At 39.5% G+C, this 23560-nt stretch overlaps 1 protein-coding gene across 5 annotated transcripts in view; it reads right to left on the bottom strand.

The window, feature by feature from the left end:
• The window catches only part of DYNC1I1 (dynein cytoplasmic 1 intermediate chain 1), a 185861-nt gene that overhangs the window by 141458 nt on the left and 20843 nt on the right, over positions 1 to 23560 (bottom strand). For 4 of the 5 annotated variants that reach the window (XM_057370666.1, XM_057370668.1, XM_057370665.1 and 1 more), the window contains exons 4-6: positions 21345 to 21435; positions 4336 to 4395; positions 251 to 366 (exon numbers count right to left, since the gene is read on the bottom strand). In XM_057370666.1, coding sequence (XP_057226649.1) covers positions 251 to 366; positions 4336 to 4395; positions 21345 to 21435 — 267 coding nt within the window. The remainder of the gene's footprint in view (positions 1 to 250; positions 367 to 4335; positions 4396 to 21344; positions 21436 to 23560) is intronic. The other variant, XM_057370669.1, reaches the window with a different exon arrangement.

Below are 23560 nucleotides of genomic sequence, written 5' to 3'. Positions count from 1 at the left end.
ATGTTCCCATTAAAATGCTATCTAAGCGCAACCCATTGTAAGGCAGAAGCAGTTTGGTTCCACCTGCATTTAAAGTGATTTTTATAATTATTCTCACCAGAAGAGCCATTAATCGCATAAACAATACCTGGCTTGCAGAAAACACATGATAAGCAGACATGTTATGACTTACTATTATTTTGATTACATTCTTTTACTCAAATAAAAATTTGCTACGAAAATGTTTTTTGAAAAAAAAGAAAAATCTTACCTTCAGATTGATGYGTGGCAAGAGGTGTCTGTGTCTCCTTGGAGTATGATACCACCTCCCGAGGTAAGAAATCAACCTGGGTGATCTTTGACACCCCTAGTTTGTGCAGTCTGCGTCTAAGGTGGAATAAATGATATCAAAAGGTTAGTCACGCTAAATATAAATGGGCAGCAGGAACAAATGTTTGCTTTTATGAACAGGATAAAAAAAATAACACTGCAGTGTTTGTTAAGATGAAACTCAACACAGTCTGCATGAGAAATACCTAACTGCAGTGAAGAAAATTAACCTGGGAACCACTTGCCATGATAAAGTACAGTTACTGAACTTCTGGATCATGCTGCTGAGAGGAACTGTGAATGGGAGAGAGAAATGGCCTGCTTGTACCCTCTTAACATGCAACGAAATTCCATACCATCATTACTGCAATGTTCTGCCTGCTCGAAGGAGTTCATCCTCAGCCTGAGATACACTGTTGTGGAAAGGGTACAGTGGGTTTAAATCAGGATGGATCAGGACTGCCAAATGTTCAGCTGGGAGCAATAATAGAGTGTTTAACTGGCAAGGTGGGTAATTTCCATCAAGGAGATTCTCCTTTCCATAGGAATCATTAATAGTGGCATTGTTGTAGGTTTATGGTTAGTGGAGTCCTAACTCAAGGACTGGAGGTGAGCTAAAGCACAACTGGAGCAGGGCAAGTATAACCTTCTATCTTGTCTACTTTCCTCACTTTAAATAAACCAYATGAAATAGATCAGTGAAGCAAACTAACTGGGAGCAGGTAAGGGAAAAGGAAGAGAAGCAGCTGAGCATGGTCATGAACAGTTTTAGTCGTACACAGTTCACTCAGCAGCGGGGGGGRAAAATAATTTTATTTCCAGAATATTATTTGATTCCAGGTAATGTAGAATGTAAAAAAGGTTACTTTGAAGTGTTTTACTGGAAAAAAAAAGTGAACTTTCAGCAGAGAAAAGAGTCCAAACACAATAAACCAATGAACTAATTAAGGCCAGTTACCTAAATCAACAAGTGTGAGCACGCTTGTGCATTTATGGGGTAATAAATTCCTGGACAGAGTGTTTCTCAACTTGTCATGTTATTGGAGAGAACAACTTGGAAAAGCAGAAAAATTTATAYACTGTCCATATCCTCTTTCATTTTCCAGATTGTCAGATGTACAGAAGTCAGAGGGTTTTTGATCTGATTAATTTACAGTGGTTTAGGTATTCAATTAAGATTGACACCTGAAAGGAAATGGGATTCTCAAAAGGAAAATTTCTTCATTGGATAACACCTACTGAACTTTTCAGCTGGTTAATGCTACATCAGCTGTATTTTTTTTCTAATCTATTTTACTGCCTGAGTTGTTATGAAGATGACTGTAATTAGATTCAGCAGGTAATCAGTACAAATCAGCTGTATCRTGTAACAAACCACTAGAGCAGAAAGAGATGTTGTAGCTCTGAGTCTTTCCTCTTTTCAAAGAGGAAAAATTAACAAGTTTCCCTCCTTACAACCATCTCTGACTTTTTCTACAGAAAAACATCTGCCCCATTCCTGGGGCCAGAAAAGCTTCTTCAGCTAGTAAAAGTTTTAGTTGTTTTAGTTGCTAGTTGTTTAGTTTGCTAGTAAAAGTTTTAGTTGTTTTGTAGCTGCTTTAACTTAGGGTCTGTGTGAATTCAAGCTTTAATAAATATCTCACCTCAGCAAACTCTTGTGTACCTTTCTGTCCATCAGCTCCAGATGTGCAATCTCTATTGCCTACTTCGACTTCCCCATGTAACCAGTCCCCTTTTGCCCCAGGTCACTCTTCCCATTGACTGAGATTCTTAAGCTTTCTGCCTTGAAAGAGTCTCTTGACAGTGGTCTTGGTTAAGTATAATCCCTAATTAATTATGTGTCTAATCTGGACCTAATTAGAACYTCATCTAATTCTAACACCAGTTTCACATGAGGTCACTCAGTATCTCCTCGAGTGCCCGAGGAAGGGGAACATGACCCCAGCAGAGAACTGGATTTAACCGCTAGCTGGGTTAACCTCTCTGTGCACTGCTGTCCCAGAAGGGAGCTACCTCCCATGGGATTTTTCAACTAAAACAATTCCAATTCAGGAATTGCTAGTGCCTGTACAAATTCCTTGTGCCACCCAWATCCTGGTCATTACTGGTGAAGGCTGGGAGGTCCTTCTTCATCTGAAGGAACGTGATCTCTTGATTGATTTTTGTCCATGTCAAGCCACCTCTAGCGGTTCTTATGCAACTGAAAGTTGCCCCAGCCTTCAGCCCCAAGCAGTTAGGGACAACTGGAGCATCCTTTCAGTATCTGGACTCTACCAAATATGGGCTATGATGTTCTAGTCTCTAGTTCTTTTTAGGGCAACACTAAATTCTCTGTTGTTCTCACATCCTCTTTGCATCTGAGGTTCTCATAATTCTTATGTATTCAATGAGCATTCATCTTAGAGAGCACATAAGCTTTGAAGGATACTTTTCCAAAGCGCCTGTGGGATGTCAGTAGGATAGTGAGTAAAATCCTTRCATTAAAATTGGTTCCTCTGTCCATAGGTATCAGAAGAAAGCTGTATCTGCTACAACTGTTTTGCTACACACATAATTTAATTGCAAATTGCAGGATTTCTTCTGCATTGGTTTTGTTGGGCGTTTTTTGTGCTAGTGTCATGACAGCAGGGGAAAGTTTAACTCTGCCTTGGGTTTGAAAACAGTTTTCTTTCAAAGGGGKCAAGACTTCTATTAAAGTGCATAYCTGTGGAATTCCTCTTTGGCATGCWTTTTTTCTGTCTTTGCACTGACCATTCATAAATTATGGAAGTCTTGTAGCTACATACAGGGTTATCTTTTCATGAGTCAAATAAAGGAACTTGCCTTGCACAGCTGTTTAAGACATCTTGCTCATAGGAGTGCTCACCTTTAAACCAAAGTTYTGTAAAAAAAGCAGCTGGGATTTCTAAAAGGTTTCTGTATGTTAAAATAAATTTTAAAACTCTACCTTTTTGGTACAGACCAGCTGAAGTTCTAGAGGCAAGACCTATCTGAAGTCACACTCATGTGAAAACTACAAACATTCCTATCAGTTCTGGATATGGAGAAATATTTCTGTTTAGAAAGCTCTCTGGACATTTTCCTTCTGGCCTTCCCTGGTGAATAGACCCAACACAACACACCTAACTGCTGCTGGGAGCACTGTCAATCAGCAGCTAAAGGGAAGTTTTTGTTTGTGTGAATGGTGAATGAAGTAGCACATGAACAAGTAAAAGCATGACACWCTTGCCTAGAGACTCAAGACAGTCAACCCTGTAAGTTCATAAGTAGAGCAAATTTTTCAATGTAGTGATTTGGTTTTGCCTACGAATCATGCTCTGAAGAACTTGAGGTACTGCTATTCACCCTTTTAGAGAAACAGTTTATCCTAAATACCTCTGCAGGCAAGCATTTCTATTACTTCAATTAACWCTTTTTTCACATGTATGGGGTAAAGAAGTTCCATACCAAACTAGAAAACAACAATTTTAGTTTCAGTACAATTTTAAAAACCCTTGAGTGGCCTGAACTTAACTAAAATGGCAATTATTCTTAGACTATCATCATATTTAAGTGCACAATTTTAAGCATATACACATCTTCTAAGGAGAAAGGGGACATTGTTACTGTGTGTGGAAACAGCATAACTACAGCAGGCAGAAAGGAGGGGGSAAAGTATCTTGCAAATGATTCAGAGAGAACAGTCTGAATCAACAGGTACAAACAAGATYGATGTAACTGTACATGCATATATGAGCCACAATAATAACATTTCATCTGAAATGAAATAGTTATTTGTATTGTGCTTCAGGCAACAGAAACAGCAATTTATCTTTTCATGAGCTTGTTTAAATAGTTGGGTTTTTTTTTCCACAAAGACAACTTTGCTGAAGCTTCTTATTTATGAAACTAAAAAAAAAGGAAACTTAAATTATGGTCTTTTTGAATCAAAAAAGCAAATGAAAATCAGATACAAACGGCTCAACTACAAAGTATTTTCAACATAATTCTAGCAAAGAAATGGTAACAAAAAGAGCTGACATATACCCAAGTTCAGAGTCAGACTGGAGTTGCAGCACTGAGGGGTCTGTGTCCCATTGCAAGGTCCTAGGGTGGTAATCAGCCGTGCAGCATGAAGGGGAGGGRAAAAAAAGAACACACAGAATTAACTGAAAGGATGAACAAAACCCCATCTCCTTAGTTACATGCTCTATGTAGTACAATCAACCGCCAAGTGGAAGCGACAGCCACCATATGTCAAACAAGGTTTATACGTCAAATTGGGACAGGGCAGGCAGTTTATTAAAATTGCATATTATTGATAAACAAAGGGAAGAAGCTGGATTTTCTGTTACATATTGATTAATGAAGCACGGAGTTAATTTTTTTTCCTTTTCCTGGAAAATTCCTAACTCTTTAACTTAGGTTGATGGATTCACAATAATCTTCAGGCACAATTTATTTATGTTTCTATGATAAGGTAGACTGAACATGTTGCCATGAACTCCACAGAAGAGTTTATCCCTTCACAGACAGTAAATCATCCTGTACAGCCCTGCTCTGGGCAGGAACGTCACATAGTGCATATGACAACAAATGTCACACTGATACCAGCTCTSACATACTCTGAGGGCATCTGGGACAAACAAACAAATTCTTCTTTTCTTTCCTTCTGATAAAATTCCTGGGGAAGAGGGGAATAATACATCTGGGGAAATCAGATCTATGACAATCTCTTGATGGACTGCTGTCATACGAGGCTATCACAAATGCTCCAGAGGTGTGGTCTGAAGTGAAGACATTGCTCCTTGCATTGCAGCAGAGCTTGCCACGCTACCAGCTCTAAAACACTTTGCAAATGCTCACAGAGCCTTTTCAGAGTCTTGTGAAGTGCTTAGAATCTTCCAATTCAAAAATGCAAAAAATGACATATTGAGGCCAACATTTTCAAAAATACCTTCTCCTTCCCTGTCTTTTACTTTATTTTTTTCCACTTTCAGGAAGCCACACTTTATATGCAAGAAAACAGCCAGAATCCATGGCAGAATCAGGAACACATTTGGCTCCTGAGCACCTTTTCCTTTAGTACACAAGATTATGCATTGCTCTCACCAGCCGAGGCTAAAGCAAAGGAAAGTGTTCCTTCACTAAGCAAACAAGTCATCAAGACATGCTGGATAATGATAGTTGTCAAAATTAAAAACTCCCCTAATTTCTTCTGAATACAAATTCTGAGGATACAGAGATCATAATATTACCAGGTTCAGCCAAACCCAGCCATATAACCAGCTGTGCTCAGTATACACAAACCTTTCTGCAACAACAGCAACCTCTGCCAATGAATCACTCGTATAAATAAGTTACTGAATTAGGTTAAAAATAGATCTCTTAATGCCAAATAATTATTCYACCTCCTGTACATAGTAAACTCACCCATTTTATTACCAATGTTAACTCACTCTCTGGAGAGACAGACAAGGGCATGTGCTGCACTGTGTCATGTCAGAATGAAAAAGAATCAATCTCAACACCCTGTGCATACAAAAAGAATGAAAAACTGTAATGCAAAGCTGCTTTCTCATGCAACATAAGAGCACTTATTTCCCTCAGTTTCTTATGATCCACAATGATGTCTATCAAGATAAAAGTCTGACAGATACTGACAGAGAAAGGCTTCTCCAAAACTAAAACGTATTACAAAAGGTCCAGAGATAAAATAATACAGCAATAAAGAACAGATTTTTTTTCTTGTAACTTGACTGCAGTGTAAGTACAGTGGAAAATGGACATAAGATCTGAACGTCTGATGCAAGGCAAAGGCATCAATGACTAATGCATTATAGATACTCCATTAAAAATGCTATCTGTGTGAAGATTACTCTTGTAATGTCACCAAGGTCAGTAGCATWTATTAGAACTTGCTGTGTAAGTTCCAGTTTCTAATTTTATTGCTGCCTAGGGGCTAYTTATACATTCATGTCCAGGTTTTCCAAACTCTTAAAAGCAAATATACATTTCAGTTTCTTCCCCCCAACATTCACTTTCAAATGTACCAAATTTCCCAGCAGWTAAGAGCTATTTCATCAGAAAGAACACCATTATCATTTGATTAAACCAAGAGCTTGSAACAGGTTTATAAAAATACAGTCCTTATGTTCCACCTCTAAGAATCCARGCCTGGTCACAAGAGAGGGCACATTTACCTGGTACCTGGATAAAAATGCCTAAACCAAAAAAATTAGAGATCTCCCACACTCAAGACAGCACTCATATCCCAAAACTATGAGAACAGCAACATTTATGGTTTGGGCCATCACATACAGACATGTAGAGACACGTTCTTCCCTTAAGTATTTATTATCTGGATTCTGACATTCACCACTCTGGACACTGATACAAACTTTTAATAGAAATTCTCATTGACTCCTGATTATACCTGTCTTCAACAGTTTCAGTGCATCCGCAAAACATTTCCTAGATTTGTGCTCCACTGYGCATCATTGTGTTACCACTTGCAAAGGTGTGAGGAATAGACAAGGAAGCAGTCTGCTGAGCTGTCCTCTCCAGCTTGCCTGAGCAATGCTATCACAGAAAATGAGGCTGCAAGTAGCAAATTTTYAGGTTTCAAGTCTCTTGCCCTGGGAGAGAGAACACAAGTGGCTACAYTCACATAGTGGAGGCTGGAGAGCACAGGCAGTGACTCAGTGTTTCAAGGAACACTACTGATTTGTTCTTTGTCTCTTCCTGGCACCTKAAGAATATCAGCAGATAAAATGAAAGTGAGTGAACAGTAAAGATGKAATCTGGACCTGCAATTTAACCAGTTCCCATGGCAATAACATCAAAAAATAAATAAATAGATTMTTTGAGGATTAGCAACCCAAAGATRAYGTTGAATAGCCTGTGCTGTCATCCTGACTAGAAAATTGAAGCTAATCCATTTGTGATTAACAGACATTGCGTATGACATTCCTCGATCCTATGRATGCACATTGTAATTACACTCGTTCTCCTGTGGACACCTCTCAGTGGGGATTGTGAAATGCCACTGGATCCCAGCAGTGAGGTGSTTGCCAGTCTTTTTCAAATCTAGTGCATGAGCTCCTCCTCCAGACACTTTTTCATGAGGAAAAGGATTAGGTGCTGTTCYTCTTCGTTTTTTCTTTCTTACTTCTTGATAAAAGAAAACTGCACTGGCTCAACTTCAAGTCACCCAGAGACAGAGGCCAAGAGGACAATGTCACAGACCCTGAGGACAAGTGTGTGGCCCAGGAGTCAGCAGTCAGGCAGAGGTGCTCCCACTCTGAACCCTTTCAGAGAGCACAAGTYAGTCAAGGTTCCCCTAAATTGATTCAATGGATTTTGGCACAGATCTATGTAGAAGAGATGCAAAACATTTTAATTCATTTTTTGAGGGGAAAAGAGAGGAGCATTAGACCAAGCAGGTAAAAGTAGTGCTCCCTAGCAGTCTCCAGTCCTGCAGACTCCTCCCATGGGTGAAGGAGTGGCACAGACATGGGAAGGATCCCTGGAAACTCACTGGACAGCACAGTCAGGGATAAGCCAGATCAGTCTATTTCCCATATCCAGACAGCACTGCCAYTATTTCAACCAGAACCACCCAGCATTTTTCCAGAGCTGGTTGCTCTATCAGTCTCTCACATAGTGGCAAACAATAGCCCTGTGTCATGGTCCATTCCCCTTTTACATGTACAGAGCACAGCAGCTGACACTGGCTGGCTGAAGGATAAAAAGCTGTATTGCCAAATAACAGATTGTTCTAAAGCAATTCYAAAGGGAATAAGGGTTTTTAGATGCTGGACTAAAAAGAAAAGGTACAAGCGTCATTAAACTGATCTGCTTTCACTCTCTTCCTTTAGATAGGCATCTCTATAACCTATTTTTTTCTCAAATTTAGGACAGTATTAATGCTGATGCTGTTACAGCTCTCACTACTGAAAAAGTACCAGACAACGTGACACATTGTCTTTTAATAACCTGCAGAAAGAAACTAACAAGGAGAAGAGGCCCAGATGTCATATATTTACTAAAGGATAGGAGGGTAAAACATGGATGGTAAAACAACACYTATCTCTTCTGAATTTAATGATTCCAAAGCATTAGGAAGATACTCAGAGCACAGTTCTAGAATGACAGAGAACTGTAGAAAAATTTAAGGTGGGAGGAATCTGAACAGAAGCATTCCCTTTTCTGTAGTATTATTGTTATTACCACGGAAAACCAGGAACTGCCATATGTTTCAATGTACTTTGTAACCTTACTTCCAGAAGATTTTATTCTGATTGCATAATGTCAATCATGTAGATTAAAAATGTGGAAAAGACTAAAATAAAGAAACTAAAAATAAAAATAAAACACTTGAAACCTTTTGGAAAATTCCCAACATCAGAATACATTAATGAAGCATAGAATCTGACATCTAAAACTGCCTGGAATCCATGAGAACTTCTCAGCTGATTTAAGCAACTTTGGTTATTGCCTTTGCAGTAGTGTTTGAAACACGTAAGGCATCAGTTCCAATACTTATACTCAGTAATTTGCCATCATAAAATGATATTTAATATCTGYAATCACGGTCATATCGCAACAGAACTTGGCTCTGGGTAAGTGTCCCAATCCAACACATTTCATGTACAACACACTGACAGCTTAGCTCTGACTGYTTCCCTGCAGCCAAAATTAAATCCTCCCTCATCTGTTGCTGATGCTGCACAACATGTGTTCTGCATGACTTCTTTTCTCCCCCCATTCCCATTTCCCAGGTCAAGAGCAACCAGGCCTGAAAATCCATGCTTCTGAAAAAAAAGGCTACTCACAGGAATAACAGCAGACTGCTTTCCCAGAGGCTTTGTGCAGGGTAGAAGCCTCTTCACAGCATTGCAAATCACACCTTCAAGCAGAATTGGAGAAAAATAAACACCATATTCTGGCATCTCCTGTCACCAAGAGCTGTTGTGCTCTCCAGACCAGGAGAAAACTGCACTGACAGTGTAMTGAGACCCAAGGTATCTGCTGAACTGAGATATCCATATGTGTCCCTAATGCAACACCATTAGTTCTGACAGGCCYCAAACCAAGCATCTCCCCTTGCAGCAACAACATCCTGAAATGACCTTTCAGATGGGAAATACCAATGCCCTCCTAACCCTAAAATTCAGTGACAGACTGTGCCATGACTCCACAGATTAGGCTGTGCCCGGGTTTTTCAGGGATCAAARGCCAATCCACTAAGCAGAGCGTATCTGTTCCTAAATAGAAGCAACGAGAGCAGAAATGAAGGSACTCATCCACAGCATATGGATTCAACTCTCCAGTAGGAAGTCTCAAGSCACCTTTGCTTACCAGACTAATATCTCCAAAATGATGTGAATGTGACTAGTCCCCTTCCCCCCATCTGTGGTAGGAGGACATCTTGATGATGCAGTAGTATTTATACAATCTTCAGGTACCTGAATGAAAGGCTGCACCAGTGAAACRCTACCATGGACTCTTTCCATACCAACAGAGGGGCAGGAGATTGTTCCATGCAGCAGTTCCAAGCACCCAACTCAGAGTCCAGCTGTGAGCAGGTGCTGTGGGTGGTTAGTATCTTTACTGGTCACTCACTTTCATTTTGATCTACTGAGAAATAGACAAGGAAGCAACCAGCTGCTACTTGAGAGCCTGCAGGTTTCAGTCTGCTTCATGCTTTCTTTTCTTCTAACTTCAAATGCAGGTAGCAAAGAAGTGAATCAGGAAAGAGGAGCTAACCAACAAGCCCAAAACTGCAGAGAAGAGCACAGTTCTTGTTTCTGACTTTGATGTAAGGAGGAGCCTCATGTTTAAAATTACATCTTAATCCTGGATTTCCAAACAAATTTCCAAAAGATTCAGAATTGCTTCCATTAAGAACTGTGCACCTTCACACCCACAACACATTGAAAAACATGTTACACCCAACTCACACAACTTAAAAAAAAAAAACTGGGTGCATCAATTGTGAGATAAGAGATTTTAAAATCACGTATTTTAAAATCACCGAAAGGATAAATGCCAAGATGTGTTTGAATACAATTTTTCAATATGATGCCAAATACAGTCAGCAAATTGCAATCCAGTATTATTTGCAATATCAATGTGTAATCCATCATGTACCTAGACTACCTTTTTTTTGATGTCTGAATATTTCCAGAATGAAAGTAAGGCTTCAAAATTATTYAGCTACTTTAAAGAGTTCTACCTAGTTTGTTGTGTCAGTTTCTCCAAAGCTCCTAACTTGCTGCTGATTAAATAGAAAACCTGAAATAAGGAACTGTTTATGAGAAAGTACTGCAGGTGTTTAAAAATATGCACATGTGCAGATAAGCTGTTTATTTTTATTCCTTTCACTGTAGGTTTGTATAATGTTTATTTTCTCCCCTATAATTTTCTCTTTCTTATTGTTTGGGTTTTTTTTTTTACATTTGAAGTGGGTCTCCAAAACAAACTATATATAAAAAAAAAGAAGATTCAAAGCTACTAGCCAGAGATGGAAAAGTACCACTAGCCTCAATGGATGGTTTGCATCTAAGCTACTATTCTGCTACCATCTGTGCTCTGTGTTTGCAGATCTGTTCCACTTTGAAAGGATTGGCAAAAAGAAAATACCTTCCTTGTGCTCCTTGTTTTCTGAAGCACATTATAAGCAAGATGGCTATCAGCAGTTAGGGAGGGTTTGTGCCTCTCAACAAGACGCTCACTTGTGCTCTTCGAGCAGGAGTCTACTCTGACTTCACTGGGTGTCCTTGTGTTCAGAGCTGGGCTGCAAATGCTAATCATAAAATAAAATGCCATCATACATTTAGAGAACAAGGAGTTTGGCACCACTACTGGAGCACAGCCAGAAGGTTTTTCTTGGGTTTGCATTTACACTTCCAAGCAGGCTGACACCTCTGACTTCCAGTCTTCACCAATAAAAAGAGCAACTCTGACCTCCCTGAGAGCACAGCACTATCYTTCAGCTGCCTGGCAACCATAACAGCCCTTTTCAGAATGGTATGAATTTAATTTTTTTTAAGGTATATTTATGAAAAATCATGGACAAATAATATTTAAAACACGAGTATTTCAAAATCCTTCTTGAATCAAGGCTATAACRTGGAATGGAGCTAATAATTTTCAAAAACCACTTGACTTTTAAATCAGGATGAACAATTCTGGCAAACCTACAATGATAAGGACATATCACAGGACCAGCACCTTGCTGATTCCCATTTCATGAAATTCCACTAATTAAAGCTGTGGTTAATTCATCCAGTCTGCTGAACTCATCCACTATATTTAAAGTCTGTCCTTTGATTCAGGTCTACATAACAGATCTCCTGGCAATTTAATGAACCTCGTCACACTCACAATTAATATTCTATAGCTACAGAAACCTTGGCCTGCAAATTTATGCTGGTTTACCAGGAGGGTCACTGTGGGCAGCAGACTGGATCTGTGAGGACAGGAGGTCATACAGTTAGAACTGACACAGATTTACTCTGAGTGACAGATACCAGGAACGGTCATTTTGAAAGAGCAGCAATAAAACAGGTTTAGAGGGGGAAGGCACAAATTGTTTTGTTTCCTGAGTAAACTCTGAAAATTCTTTTTTCAAATACTATTTTTTTCTTGGTTTTTATAACTAGAGTAAGTSAGTGCAATAAAACAGAACTCAAAGGATCACAAATGCAAAGAAAGAATTTGGCAGGAGAATTTTTATTTGCTATCAGCTCCTGCAGATGCTTGAAAGGAACCACAGTATTCACATGAGGAGTCTTTGATCCAGACTCCATGGATATGCATAYGAGGAAAGTTTTCTCATAAACTTCAAGGGGCTTTGTGTGTAAGTGCATAAAAGACAAAATCATATTTAGTAGTCAAACCTAGGAAAGGCAATCCACAACCTTTCAGAGGACTCAAAGAGGTAACACAAAGCCTGGAACCAACAACTTTCAAGTCTGGTATTACACATCTGAAGAAGGTGAAAAATTTCAACAAACTTTCAATTTGGCTTCAGCGCTAAAAGCCAGTAACTACTAGCTGGAAGAAGAGCTAGTGTTTCCCTTCCTTTATAGAATGTATTTTGGGATAGAAAAAGCAAAATAATTGCAAAAAGGGATGAGATTTTTGCTACAACTAGGGTTGAAACAAGAACTAACTGTATGAGAGTTATCAAAATTTTTTCACATTAAGAATGAAAATATCAAAAGTTCTCATGATCCAATGATCTGACTTTTAATACACCAGCTCAGAAATTATTTTCTGAGTTTGAATTATTTAAGTAAATAAGTACTTTCAAAACTTCTTGAAAAAAAAAAAAAAAAGATTTAGCAGTATCTTGCCAGTGGCAGCAATTCCCACTTYACATATTTGAAGAAAAATCCTAAAAATAGTGCTACCAAGATATCTACTCATAGAATCTTTTCATTTTTCTAGATAAAACATAAAAGCATGAATGGGAATTTTCTAAGGGTCTTTTTAATAGGCTAGGGACGGAGAAAACATCAATATGCACAAATTGTATCAGTTTAACTACATTAAATAGTTTAACATGGGAGGTGATCTCACACAATTTAATTAAATCAAGATGAAATTCAGTGCAGGAGAACTGTTTAAGCTGAGCTGGCCTTAGCAAGTAAGTTGTTTTGTTTTAAGAGGATTAGTGTTTTAGTCCCCAAAATGATACGCCTGTAAATAACCAAAGAGAACTAACTTTAGCTAGGCTGATAACCTAAATGGTTAAGTGGGGCTTTATACATTAATATTATTATTTTCTTCTGGATGCAGCTGGGGCTCAGGTTTCCAAGGCATTTTACGAAGCACCCTGGGAATGGCAATCTTTCCTTCTCCTTTAATTTATAGCATGGAGATGCTTGCTAATGAGAAAAATAATCAAAGATCTGGACTGAACTCTATCCATCCTTTAGGAATGAAAGCATGAAAATCCTTAATGATGCCACAGGCTCACACGCTAAAAGGATTGCAGATGATTCTAATTAATATGGACCATTCAGACTCTGTAACTGGCATGCACCGAAAAACACTCCCTACTTTCTAGGTCAGATATACAGACACTTGAAAGCAACTGCCAAATGTCAGTCCCTAAGGTGTCTGCTTCTGTTTATAGGCTTTAAAAAAAAAATAAAAAAACAACTGGCAGGGAAAGGCTTTAGATATGTAGGGCTAAAAATACATTGAATATAAAGGAGAAGGATTGTGGCTCTACTTGTGCAGGGACAAAAGGAGGGAAAACCATGTAAGAAATCTGTCGTCCTCCAGCCATGTATCCTGACCTATGCAGGGCAAGGCRTGATGTGCAAATAGCTCAACACAGCCACCCTGTTACTACCCTGTAAACAGGCTGGTGTTGGGAAGTGTGAGAGATTGCAGCATCRCTTTAAAATGCAGCAGAGTTCCTGGGCCAGAGACAGCAGAGACAGCCAGGGTCCCCCAGGCAARGGGAGAAGGCTGACACTGTCACTGCTTCACAGAAGCCATCACCATTCAGGTCAAGAAGGCTTAAGGCGTGACTTGGCCTCTAAGTCTGCTGGAAATTGCAGCATGAAATGTGTGCCAAGAGATCCTGATGATGGTGCCATGGTAAATTAAATAGGAAAAAATTAACAGCTGGGTGTTACTAATTTCTGTCGTGCAATGTAATGCTGCACATCCCATACCAAGCACAAAGTCACCCAGAGTGGCGACACAGCATGCCACAGGGTGTCCCGTTTAGCCACCAAGCAGACATTTCTCTTGACTCTGCACTGTGAAGGGCTGTGAAGGACTACACAGCAGTMCCTGGGGTTAAAATCCTTCTTTTTCTGAATAAAGCACCATACAAGCAGAGTTTGCCATAAAGTAGTTATTCTCCCTCAGTCTTTCCTGTAGTTCCCTTAGAGTCTTTACATTGTTCTGTGCTTCCCTTTGGCTCAGYTCATTTATGAAATAAGTATGCCACTAAAACAGCCATTTAGAAGGCATTTTGTACATATAAACTGATCTTTTAAAAAAGSATCATAAAGAAAATAATCCACTATTAATAACTSTTACAGCTGCTAATCCTGAGGCAATACATCACAGGCCCACTTGTCCTGGCACAACTGAAGAAGGATGAAGGATCCCTGTCATTTCTGAACRTGGTAACACAATGAAACGCTGGTAATGCAAAGCTGAGTGGCAGTGATGGAACAGCATCATTGCACAGAACCTGTCAAATGCATTTATTTAATGATAAAGTAGCTAAGCCTGAGGCAATACAATTCTGTTAGCAGTGGTTTTAGCAGATCTTACAGAAAAGTGGTTTCGCTAATGTCTGTGAGAGATGTTTTCTGCAGCTAAAGAGAAGATAGGAAATATGCTGTATGGACAATAGAAGGTCATCTACTACAATAATCCAATTTTCCTGTACAAAAGAAATAAAACTCAGGATCTACCTTCTTTTTTTCCTTTGTTATCTGTCTATAACTTATCTAATTAAACAGCAAAGTAGACATTTAAAAGGGAGAATGGCATTCTGATACCCTTTCTTCAGCTTGTTGATGTGTTACATCACTGTTGTAGGTAAGGAGCTGTTTGAAAAATAAAAGCTCAGTTGCCAAGTCTGATTTCTCAGGAAAAAGCAGAGAACCTAAATACTTTGATGACATGAAAATGTACTCATGAGAGATCATCAAACAAAAGGTATCTTTCTGATTTTAAATATTATGTTGTAARTACACAGTAGAATACAGATAGCTCTTTTTAATTTTTTTTATACTGACAGTAAGCAAGATTAAATACAAAACTGTAAAGCAATTACATGCTTTTACTCATTTGGTGTCCAGATGCTCCAGAGCTACCTCTTTCCTTTCTACTGTGTATATGAAAAGCAAGAAATGTGTGTGTTTGACAGTCAGACGTGAAGTAATGCAGGATTAACACAGAACTGGTGTGTTTAAATGCTGCATTGTAAATCAAAACACCAATTGTTTATACAAAAATTACTAAACAATATGCTGSAGAGAAAAAGGACTGGAATCATATCTGTTTCTCCCCAYACYGGGCCAATACAAACTGGGAATGAACATCAATACAACRAAAGAAAACATATCCTAGTGTATTTGTTTTTATAGCTAAATATCTCAAAGTTGCCACGGTAGATGGATGCAACACAGAATTACATCTGATGAAAACATRTTTGAATGCAGACTAATACTGGCAGCAAACTTCAAAACAAAATGAGAGAGARGAAGGCATGCTCTCTACTCTCTATCTGTAAGGACATCCAACCTAATGTGACAGCTGCTACTGTGTTCTCTGGAATACAACTGGGAACATTCAGAGGTCACAGTAACTGCAAGATGAGCTGATGTAGTGGACAAAAAATTATRCCACAAGCCAAAGCCAAAGGGGATACTGCTCCTCAGAGAAAAGAGCTCCAGCACTGCGGACAGCTGTTCTATTTCTAGGATTGCTCCTGTAATRTATTTTATGTCGAATTAAAAAACTAGTGATGATGAGACAATCAGGATTCCAGAGTGATTTAACTTCTCCAGTATATTACTGCTACAAAGTCTCTTTGAAAAATATAGTTTCCCTTTATTTTTTGTTTTCTTTGCTACCTAATGCAATGCTCTAACTCATTCTAACAGCAACTTTCATTAAATATTTAGAGCTTCAGCTAAAGAAGGACTACCCCTGCCTTACTGCAAGTACACTTCACACACTGAAGGAAGCTAATCAATTTCAGTGCATAAAACCCATCTCAAAACCTGTGATATCAAAGCAACAGCAACATATCAGGTAGGGACCATTTAAACTAAGTGCATAGTGTCCTAATCCAAATAAGAGCAATARTTACAGAATGAGTAGCTGTAGCCAGGCAAATCTTCACAGTCCAATGGGCTATGACAGAAATAGTACAAAATAATCCAGCTTACATTATTTGACAGCAGATAAAACACCATATTGAAATAACCATCCTCTGAAGGAAGCCACCAGAAGATAGATGTCTTTATCTTCATGGGAGVCCACAAAATAATCAGGTACCTAAACTTATGCACAGCAAAATTCACAAGTTAGAAAGAGCACAGAAAAAATTCTTGCAGAAAGAATGGCAGCCATTAACCTTTACACATCCCAGACAGCTGAGCCTGGTGCAGTTCACTGAGCAGAAGGAAGGCAGGAAACCTTACACCCAGCCTAATGGGATTCTCATGTTCCACAATGCACAGTGGGAAGTGCTGCACGCATGGGACTCCACTGGACACACACACACGCAATCCGCAATAAATGGGATGTTACCATGCAAACCTACTGCTGTGGGACAATGAAGCTAGCTATAAACATGTAGGACATGCCCAGCTAGGAAGAGAGAGGAGCAGTGAAGGATTCAGGGCAAAATGGGCCACACAGATAAATCACACCTTGGTCCACAAATGGAGCCCCGCCCAGATGCCACATGCCAGGCGAACACAGGACACCTTGCAGGTAACACAGGCATACACACCAATGCAGGCTGGTGTGAGCACTGAAAGCCACTCAGCAGTGCCTCGTCCCAGCACAGATGTACTTCTGCTATCTTATGTGGAGCTGAAGTGCAAAACCCTGATGGATCCTACCTGTGCCAAGGTACAAGGTCTTTCCAGGGAGCTGCTCAGTCCACAAGACCTTACACAGCACTGCCTGGCTCTGAGGCACTGCCCAAGATTTGTCCTTGTGCACTTCCTCAGATAACACAAACCCAGAGCTCATGGCTGTGACTGCTGAGAAGATGAGATTTGCAAATGCCTCAGGTGTATTGAACAGCAGAACATGGACATGTTTCATGGTGGCCCTAYTATAATAGTTAGCATCCTCTCTAGCACAATAGGATAGCAAAAGTTGAGAGTGTCCACTAGAGAGATGCAAATAGTTACCACAAAAAAGTTCTGTATTAATAGAGGCAAATTTGTGTTTCAYGCTGTGCTACAGCACAGGAGCTCTCAGCAAATGCCTTTACCTCAGCCCTTATTYCACATGCATTCAAATCTACACTGCAGTTGTGCACATCTGTATAAGCTGACCATCAGCAGTGGGACACTGGRAATCACCAAAATGCTTAAAAAGTACTAAACAAACCAAAACACTTATCCTGAAAAAGCCAAGCCTAGTCGATTCCAAGGAGAGTCTTCATGCAATCCTGYACCACTGTCTTATGGAAAATAAGTGATGTCCCAATATGTCCTATAAGAAAGCTCTGTGARCTAATGTCCCACCTATTCAGAGATGGGTTTCTGCTCAGGCTATGATGTAATTTTTCTGTCCTATCTGTGCAGCACAAGCAACACAGGCATCAGAAAGGCAAAGTAGGATGTGCAAAGCAATGTGGAGCTAAGTCRCTCTCTGAGCAACAACAGGGCTCCAGTGAATTGCTCAGTGTAGACTGACAACTAAGAGCAGAACCAGAATCAAAGTATAAACACAACTCTGCCTATCCAGCAATGATCCCCAAGGCCACAAAAATAAAAAAAAAATTGTCTCTCCTGTCCAACTGAAAGCGTTCAGTCAGCAGTTTCTAAACCCGTTATCCATCTAACATCTGCTTATTCTTACAGCTGCCGTCATGGCTCAGAAAGAAGCTGGAATGCTGCTGAAACCTAAAGTTTTCCCCAATGAAAAGGTTATGACAAATAGCAAAATGGTATTAAAGATTAAGCAGCCAAAAAAAAAAAACCCCACAGAAACCTGGGGCATGGAAAACAGAAATGGTCCCACAATTTAGTGCTATTTCAAAGCCCACCCCGTGTCTTCTGTTAATACACTGAATGGTATCTGAGAAAAGAAAACGCTGCTCTGGCTATTGTGCTGGAGATAATGGACAATGGTCCTGAAGGATAGCAGCACTGTAGGTCTGTAGGTCGCATGGCAGAAGTGACCATCGTGACCATGCAGCTTTTCTTCCTGTGCAACAAAAGGGCCGTACAACTTTTATGAATGAATTACTGTTTGCCCTATTATCTGCCTGTTTGGCAGGCAAATTATCCTCAATGAGCGACAGCCTGTGATAGCAGATCCCACGGAGCCTTTAGGTAAATTGTTTTAGTGATAAATCAGTCTCACTATTGCATTTCACAGAGTTTTTCTGGTTTATATTTTTCCAGCTTTAATACAAAACACTTTGCCATTTTTCTGCTGGAGGAGCCTATTTTCTTCCCTATACAACTATTACACTTGGTGAGCAAGTTACCAGTCCGTTTTCATCTTGCAAAATAAGACTGAGTGAGGTCTGTGGTTCCAGGACTACAACTACTTAACAGCATTCGAACTCTCCAGCTTATCAATTTTCTTTCCTGAAAAGCAGATGCCATAAACCCGTGTTTCTGGTGAACTACATTCACTGTTATATAAGGAATCACAGATGTTTGCTGATCAAAGCAAATCTCAAATATACTTGGTGATATTGGGACCAACAGATTAAGTCTGACAACCACCAGAAGTAACAAAAATTCAAAGAGATCTGAACACAACCTAGTTCTGTACCAGAATCTGTTCCCTCTTTTGGGAACATATGAAGATCTCCTGCATTCTTCAAAGATTTCCACAGAGCCTCTCTCCTGTAACAAGCAGAAATCTGTGACTTCACAGTTTTCTTTTCTTTTTAATATCCATCATCTTCCTCTGGGGAACACTTTGGCAATGAGTAATCAGACTGCCCACAGGATTTCTGCCAGGCTGTGCGAGCTCATCATTTCTGCAGCAGGGTTAGCAGCAACAACGACGGACAAGCTGTGATCGCTGAGATTGGGGCATTAGCAGCTTTGAAACTAATCTGCTCTCCTCTAAAGCCTGAGCTCAGCCTAGTGCAGAAAATTCATAGCAGAACAAGGAAAAGGGAAAGGTCTAACAAGCATGAGGGCATGACAGGGGATCCAGCAAAAGTGCCCTCTCTATCACAGAGAGTGAAATGGACAGATACATTAAAATGAAACAGGATAACCTTGTTTATATAGATAAACAGGCAATAATAGATGCAGTAGCCAAAATAAGATAGACTTATGGTCTGGGCATCTCTCAGAGGAAAGAGCTGAGGAGGTTTCATCCTCTTTATCCACTACAATGGCAGCTCCACTATCATCTTCCTCATCAGTTATCACCACTCTATCCCACACACAGGCTTGAGTGCAGCAGTTCACACCAACACTGAGCACAGCCACCTGCACCCAGTGACACTAATCTGACTAATTGCCACTCAATACTATCCGCTGGTCACAGAGATTCCCCGGGGCCTGGACCAGACATTATCGCATTTCCATTACCACAAACCTGTTTGCTCCAGGCAAACATCTGCAAGCAGCCTTCCTGGCACACAGCACAGCCCTCTCAATACCCGAGAAGATGCCAAGCAAACTGGTAGGCTACAAGCAAAGTCTTAGTATTCTCAGTGAATTCCTAGTATGGCCACAAGAAGCCAGAAAATGGATCCAAAATGAAAGCCCACAATGCAGCTGAGAAGAAGGGGACCAACTCCATTCTCCTCTGAAAGGACACGCGGTCATGTGCTTTCACTGCTCATGCTGCTGACAGAGAGCCAAAGTGCTAGCGTAGGTCACAGCCAAATAAATTCTCCCAAGAGCCTTTTACCTTAACCATAAAAAAGTTACACTGTTAAGAGGAAAAGCAGGAATTTAGAAGTCTCCACCCAGCTTTGTCAGAGCTTCACGCRGGACTGTGGTAAATAGCTTAATCCTGAGCAGCAGGCTATACTTTGCTTAAAAACTATTTTTGTTCTACTCCAGGTACTTTGACTTGCTGAAATCTACTGCATTTACTTATGAAGACAGCATTTCACTATTCTTGTGTTTTGAACTGCTACAGTCTAGGGCTCCTCACTTAACAGCCTGCATTTTTTCTAGAGGATAGATGTGGGAGCAGGGCTGAGCAGATTTAATAGCAGCTGTGCAGCTTTCACACCGCAAGGGAGAATGTGTGTCTGCATGTGGCTGAAGGGGATACAACATACTTTCTGCTTATGGAAGTGTGATTTTTCCAAGGAGAAGGCTTGTGTGGCATGAAATCTGGTGACCTGAAGCTCTGTCACATTACAGTCTSTGTCTGGAGAGGTACGATGTCAACTGAGCACGGTTAACTACAGAAAGCAGTCACGGTGTTCTCAAGCCATTAGCAGAGTCTTGGCTCACAGACTTGGATGAGCTGGCAGCTCARCTCTGTGCTGAATTAGTGTGATACAAAAAGAGCTATTAGGACGCATTTTTTACATTTCTCAAAGTATACAGTATAGCTGMTTGCACCTCTTCTTACTTGAACATATACTTCTTTACCACCAGCATTCCCCWTTCCTTTCTATTCCAGAGAAGGAATTATTTTGGGATTGCCACTTTATTTTTATTTCTGCCATGGAAACAAAAATAAGAAGATTACTCTTGTTTCCATCCCTCACGCACATTCCACTTTCCAACAAGAACAGAGCTGTTTCCCTTCCATTCTGCATGAAACTCTCCAATATCYAGAGCTTCCAAGGCAGAACTTTCAGTGAGTCCTGGGATGTTTCAGCCTGTTCCTGTCCAAGCTCTTTGCCACTGTCAGTGGCACACACTGCCATGAGCAGCCACAGGAATCTGAGACAACCTGGTTTTACACAGGGAAGGAATTACAAATGGAATTACAAAACAAACCTGGTTATGTGAACAAAGACAACTCAACATGAATAACAGGTTCTACCCCTGGGCATGTCCCCCTGTTTTTAGTGTATTTCCAAACAGTTTTCTGATATTTGAAAGCTTTCTGGCATTTTAGAAGTGTAAATTCAGCTCTTGCTTCCACCGTAAAGTTTGGGGCTCAGAACTTAGGATCTGTTTGCTGCTTGCATTTTTTTTTTACCTCACATCCAAGACCAGTCTTGCTGGATGGTAACACACAGTGGACAATGCAGAAACAAAAGTTCACATTCTATACAGCATGTTCTTATTTACAGCAGAAAAGGAAAAAAAAGTGGGGAAGTAAGAGCAAAGTGAAAAACCTCCCATTTATTCAAGTCTATTAACTCTGTGTCTTACCTTCCTATGGGTCCCAGATCCCCTGAGTCCTGGCTGCCTGCGTCACTGGGTGTGCTCACTGATTTCGAAGAGGGAGACATAGGGGTTGGGACTAAATAATGAAAATAACAGGTATCCCATGTTAACACATGCAGCGACTGCACTGATGAAGAGCAGTGTCAGACAAATCAAAACCAATGGACCAAAATGATAGTGGATGGATGAGTAGGAGAGTTTGAAATGGTGAAAGCAAATAAGGAAGGAAAGAAAAAGAAAAGGAAGAGAGTCAAGTGAATTTTAAGTCTCCTGGAAGTGTTAAAACTGACATGTATTTAGACAGGACTGAAAGCCCAATGGGAATCTACAGCTAATCAATTGTGTAGATACCTGTGAAAGTAAATTTGCACTTGTATTCTTGAGTCTGGTTTGAAGTTGACTTGCAAAAGWTTTTAAATGTATCAATATCAGGGGCTTGTCTTGTCAAAAAACTAAGTGAACTCTTCTAGTAAAGTCAAGTAGGCAACAGAACAAGCATACTTTTCAAATTCTGAATTTAAATCAAAAGCTACTGTCCATTAGATATGCTCTAAGGCTGAAGTGTGGAAATGACATAAAAAATAAAAGCTAAGTAAGGAAATTCAGCTAAGTTAAAATCATTTCCCAAAGATGATGAGAATAYGCATTAGTTTGCTTGGTGATTGTGTTTTTTTAAAATAATGTAGGTCATAAAAATTTCCATTTTGGGTGGGACATGATTTCAACGCACAAGGAAAAGTTTCCCTTGGTTTAGACACTATTTGCCCAAGCTCTTGAAATGATTTTCTCTTTGGCTTGCCAGGACTTTTGAAGCATATTTCATGCAAAGGCAGTTTTGTTTCCTGAAACAGGAAAGGAAGTTCATAGCTCAAGGTCAGCCTGAGTTAAAGCTCTTCAGCACGGAAATAATAAATAAAAGAGTAAAAATATCCTGATTTCTTTTAAAATGGTTTCTCAAAAGTATTAAAAATTAAGAGATGGCACCAGTCAAGATTTAATGCAAGTATTCTTCAAAGCAGCCACATTGAATAAAACACAAAAAAGGGGTTTAATGCAAAAGCAAAGTTTCCCATTTGGTTTAAATCATGTGCATTTCCTTTTATAGGTTTAAGAGAACTTTAAAACTTTAAAATATTTTGTTATGCTTTACAGTGTATAATGACAGACCTGTCAAGAGATTCAGATTTTCCATGTGGTCAAACATTTAATGCAGACTCTCCCTAGAGACTGTCACAGAAATGACTGCAGCATGAAAAGTGAATTCATCTTCGTGACAGCCCTTTGGCAGGTTACAGGTATGCCTGGTTGTTTACATATTCCATATTCACAGTGAGACCTGGCATCGCGTGAAGGTGGAATTGAAGCCTCCTTTGTATATAAATTGTGAGTGTATGTAAAGGGAACAARAGAGAACAAAATTGTATTTTTAAYTAAAAGGAATCATCTCAMATGTGAATTTWCATGKTCTTTTGACAGCATCAAACACAAAAATATTAACTAAGATAGAAATTGATAATTTTCAACATGAATATGTGTTTAGTTAAAATGATAAGGACATATATATTAATTCTTGTATAAAAATGAGTATTTTAAATGTTATACATAAAAAATATATCTGATTTTATCTTGGACTTAATTTTTGTATCATGATATGATTAAAAAAGCATATTTTATTATACATAAAAATAGCCTAACCATTACTTGTCAATTCTTCTGAGAAGTGGTGTCTAAAAGCTTCAGTTACTATCCCATAACTTATAAAAATAGTAACTTTTCTCAATAAATGTTGGTTGATGCAAGTATTGAATCCAAATTCCAATTCAGAATGTCACTACCTACTTGCATATGTGCCCAAGCATCTATATAAGGTGCTTTCCTCAATCAACCTTCAATAATTTGTCAAATCTGAAGTTTTTCCTATATATTATTGTCAAGAATAACTAGGGTAAAATCCTAGATTCAGTCACAATGAACTTAAGGACAAAGCTTGAGAGCTCAAGAGAGGCCAAGATTTAAGCTAAAACAGTGAAAGTGATCCTGAATCTGAGGGAGACAGCAGGGAGGAAGGAAGGAAGGAAGGAAGGAAGGAAGGAAGGAAGGAAGGAAGGAAGGAAGGAAGGAAGGAAGGAAGGAAGGAAGGAAGGAAGGAAATTTGAAATTACTCACTTTAGGACCACTCAACAAATGAGATTTTAATCAAG

The sequence above is a fragment of the Malurus melanocephalus genome, unplaced genomic scaffold, assembly GCF_030028575.1.
Source record: "Malurus melanocephalus ecotype Western Australia unplaced genomic scaffold, MMel_1.1 scaffold_130, whole genome shotgun sequence".
Taxonomy (NCBI): Eukaryota; Metazoa; Chordata; class Aves; order Passeriformes; family Maluridae; genus Malurus; species Malurus melanocephalus.
Note: the sequence above shows the minus strand (reverse complement) of the source record. Positions and strands in the feature narration are given on the sequence as shown.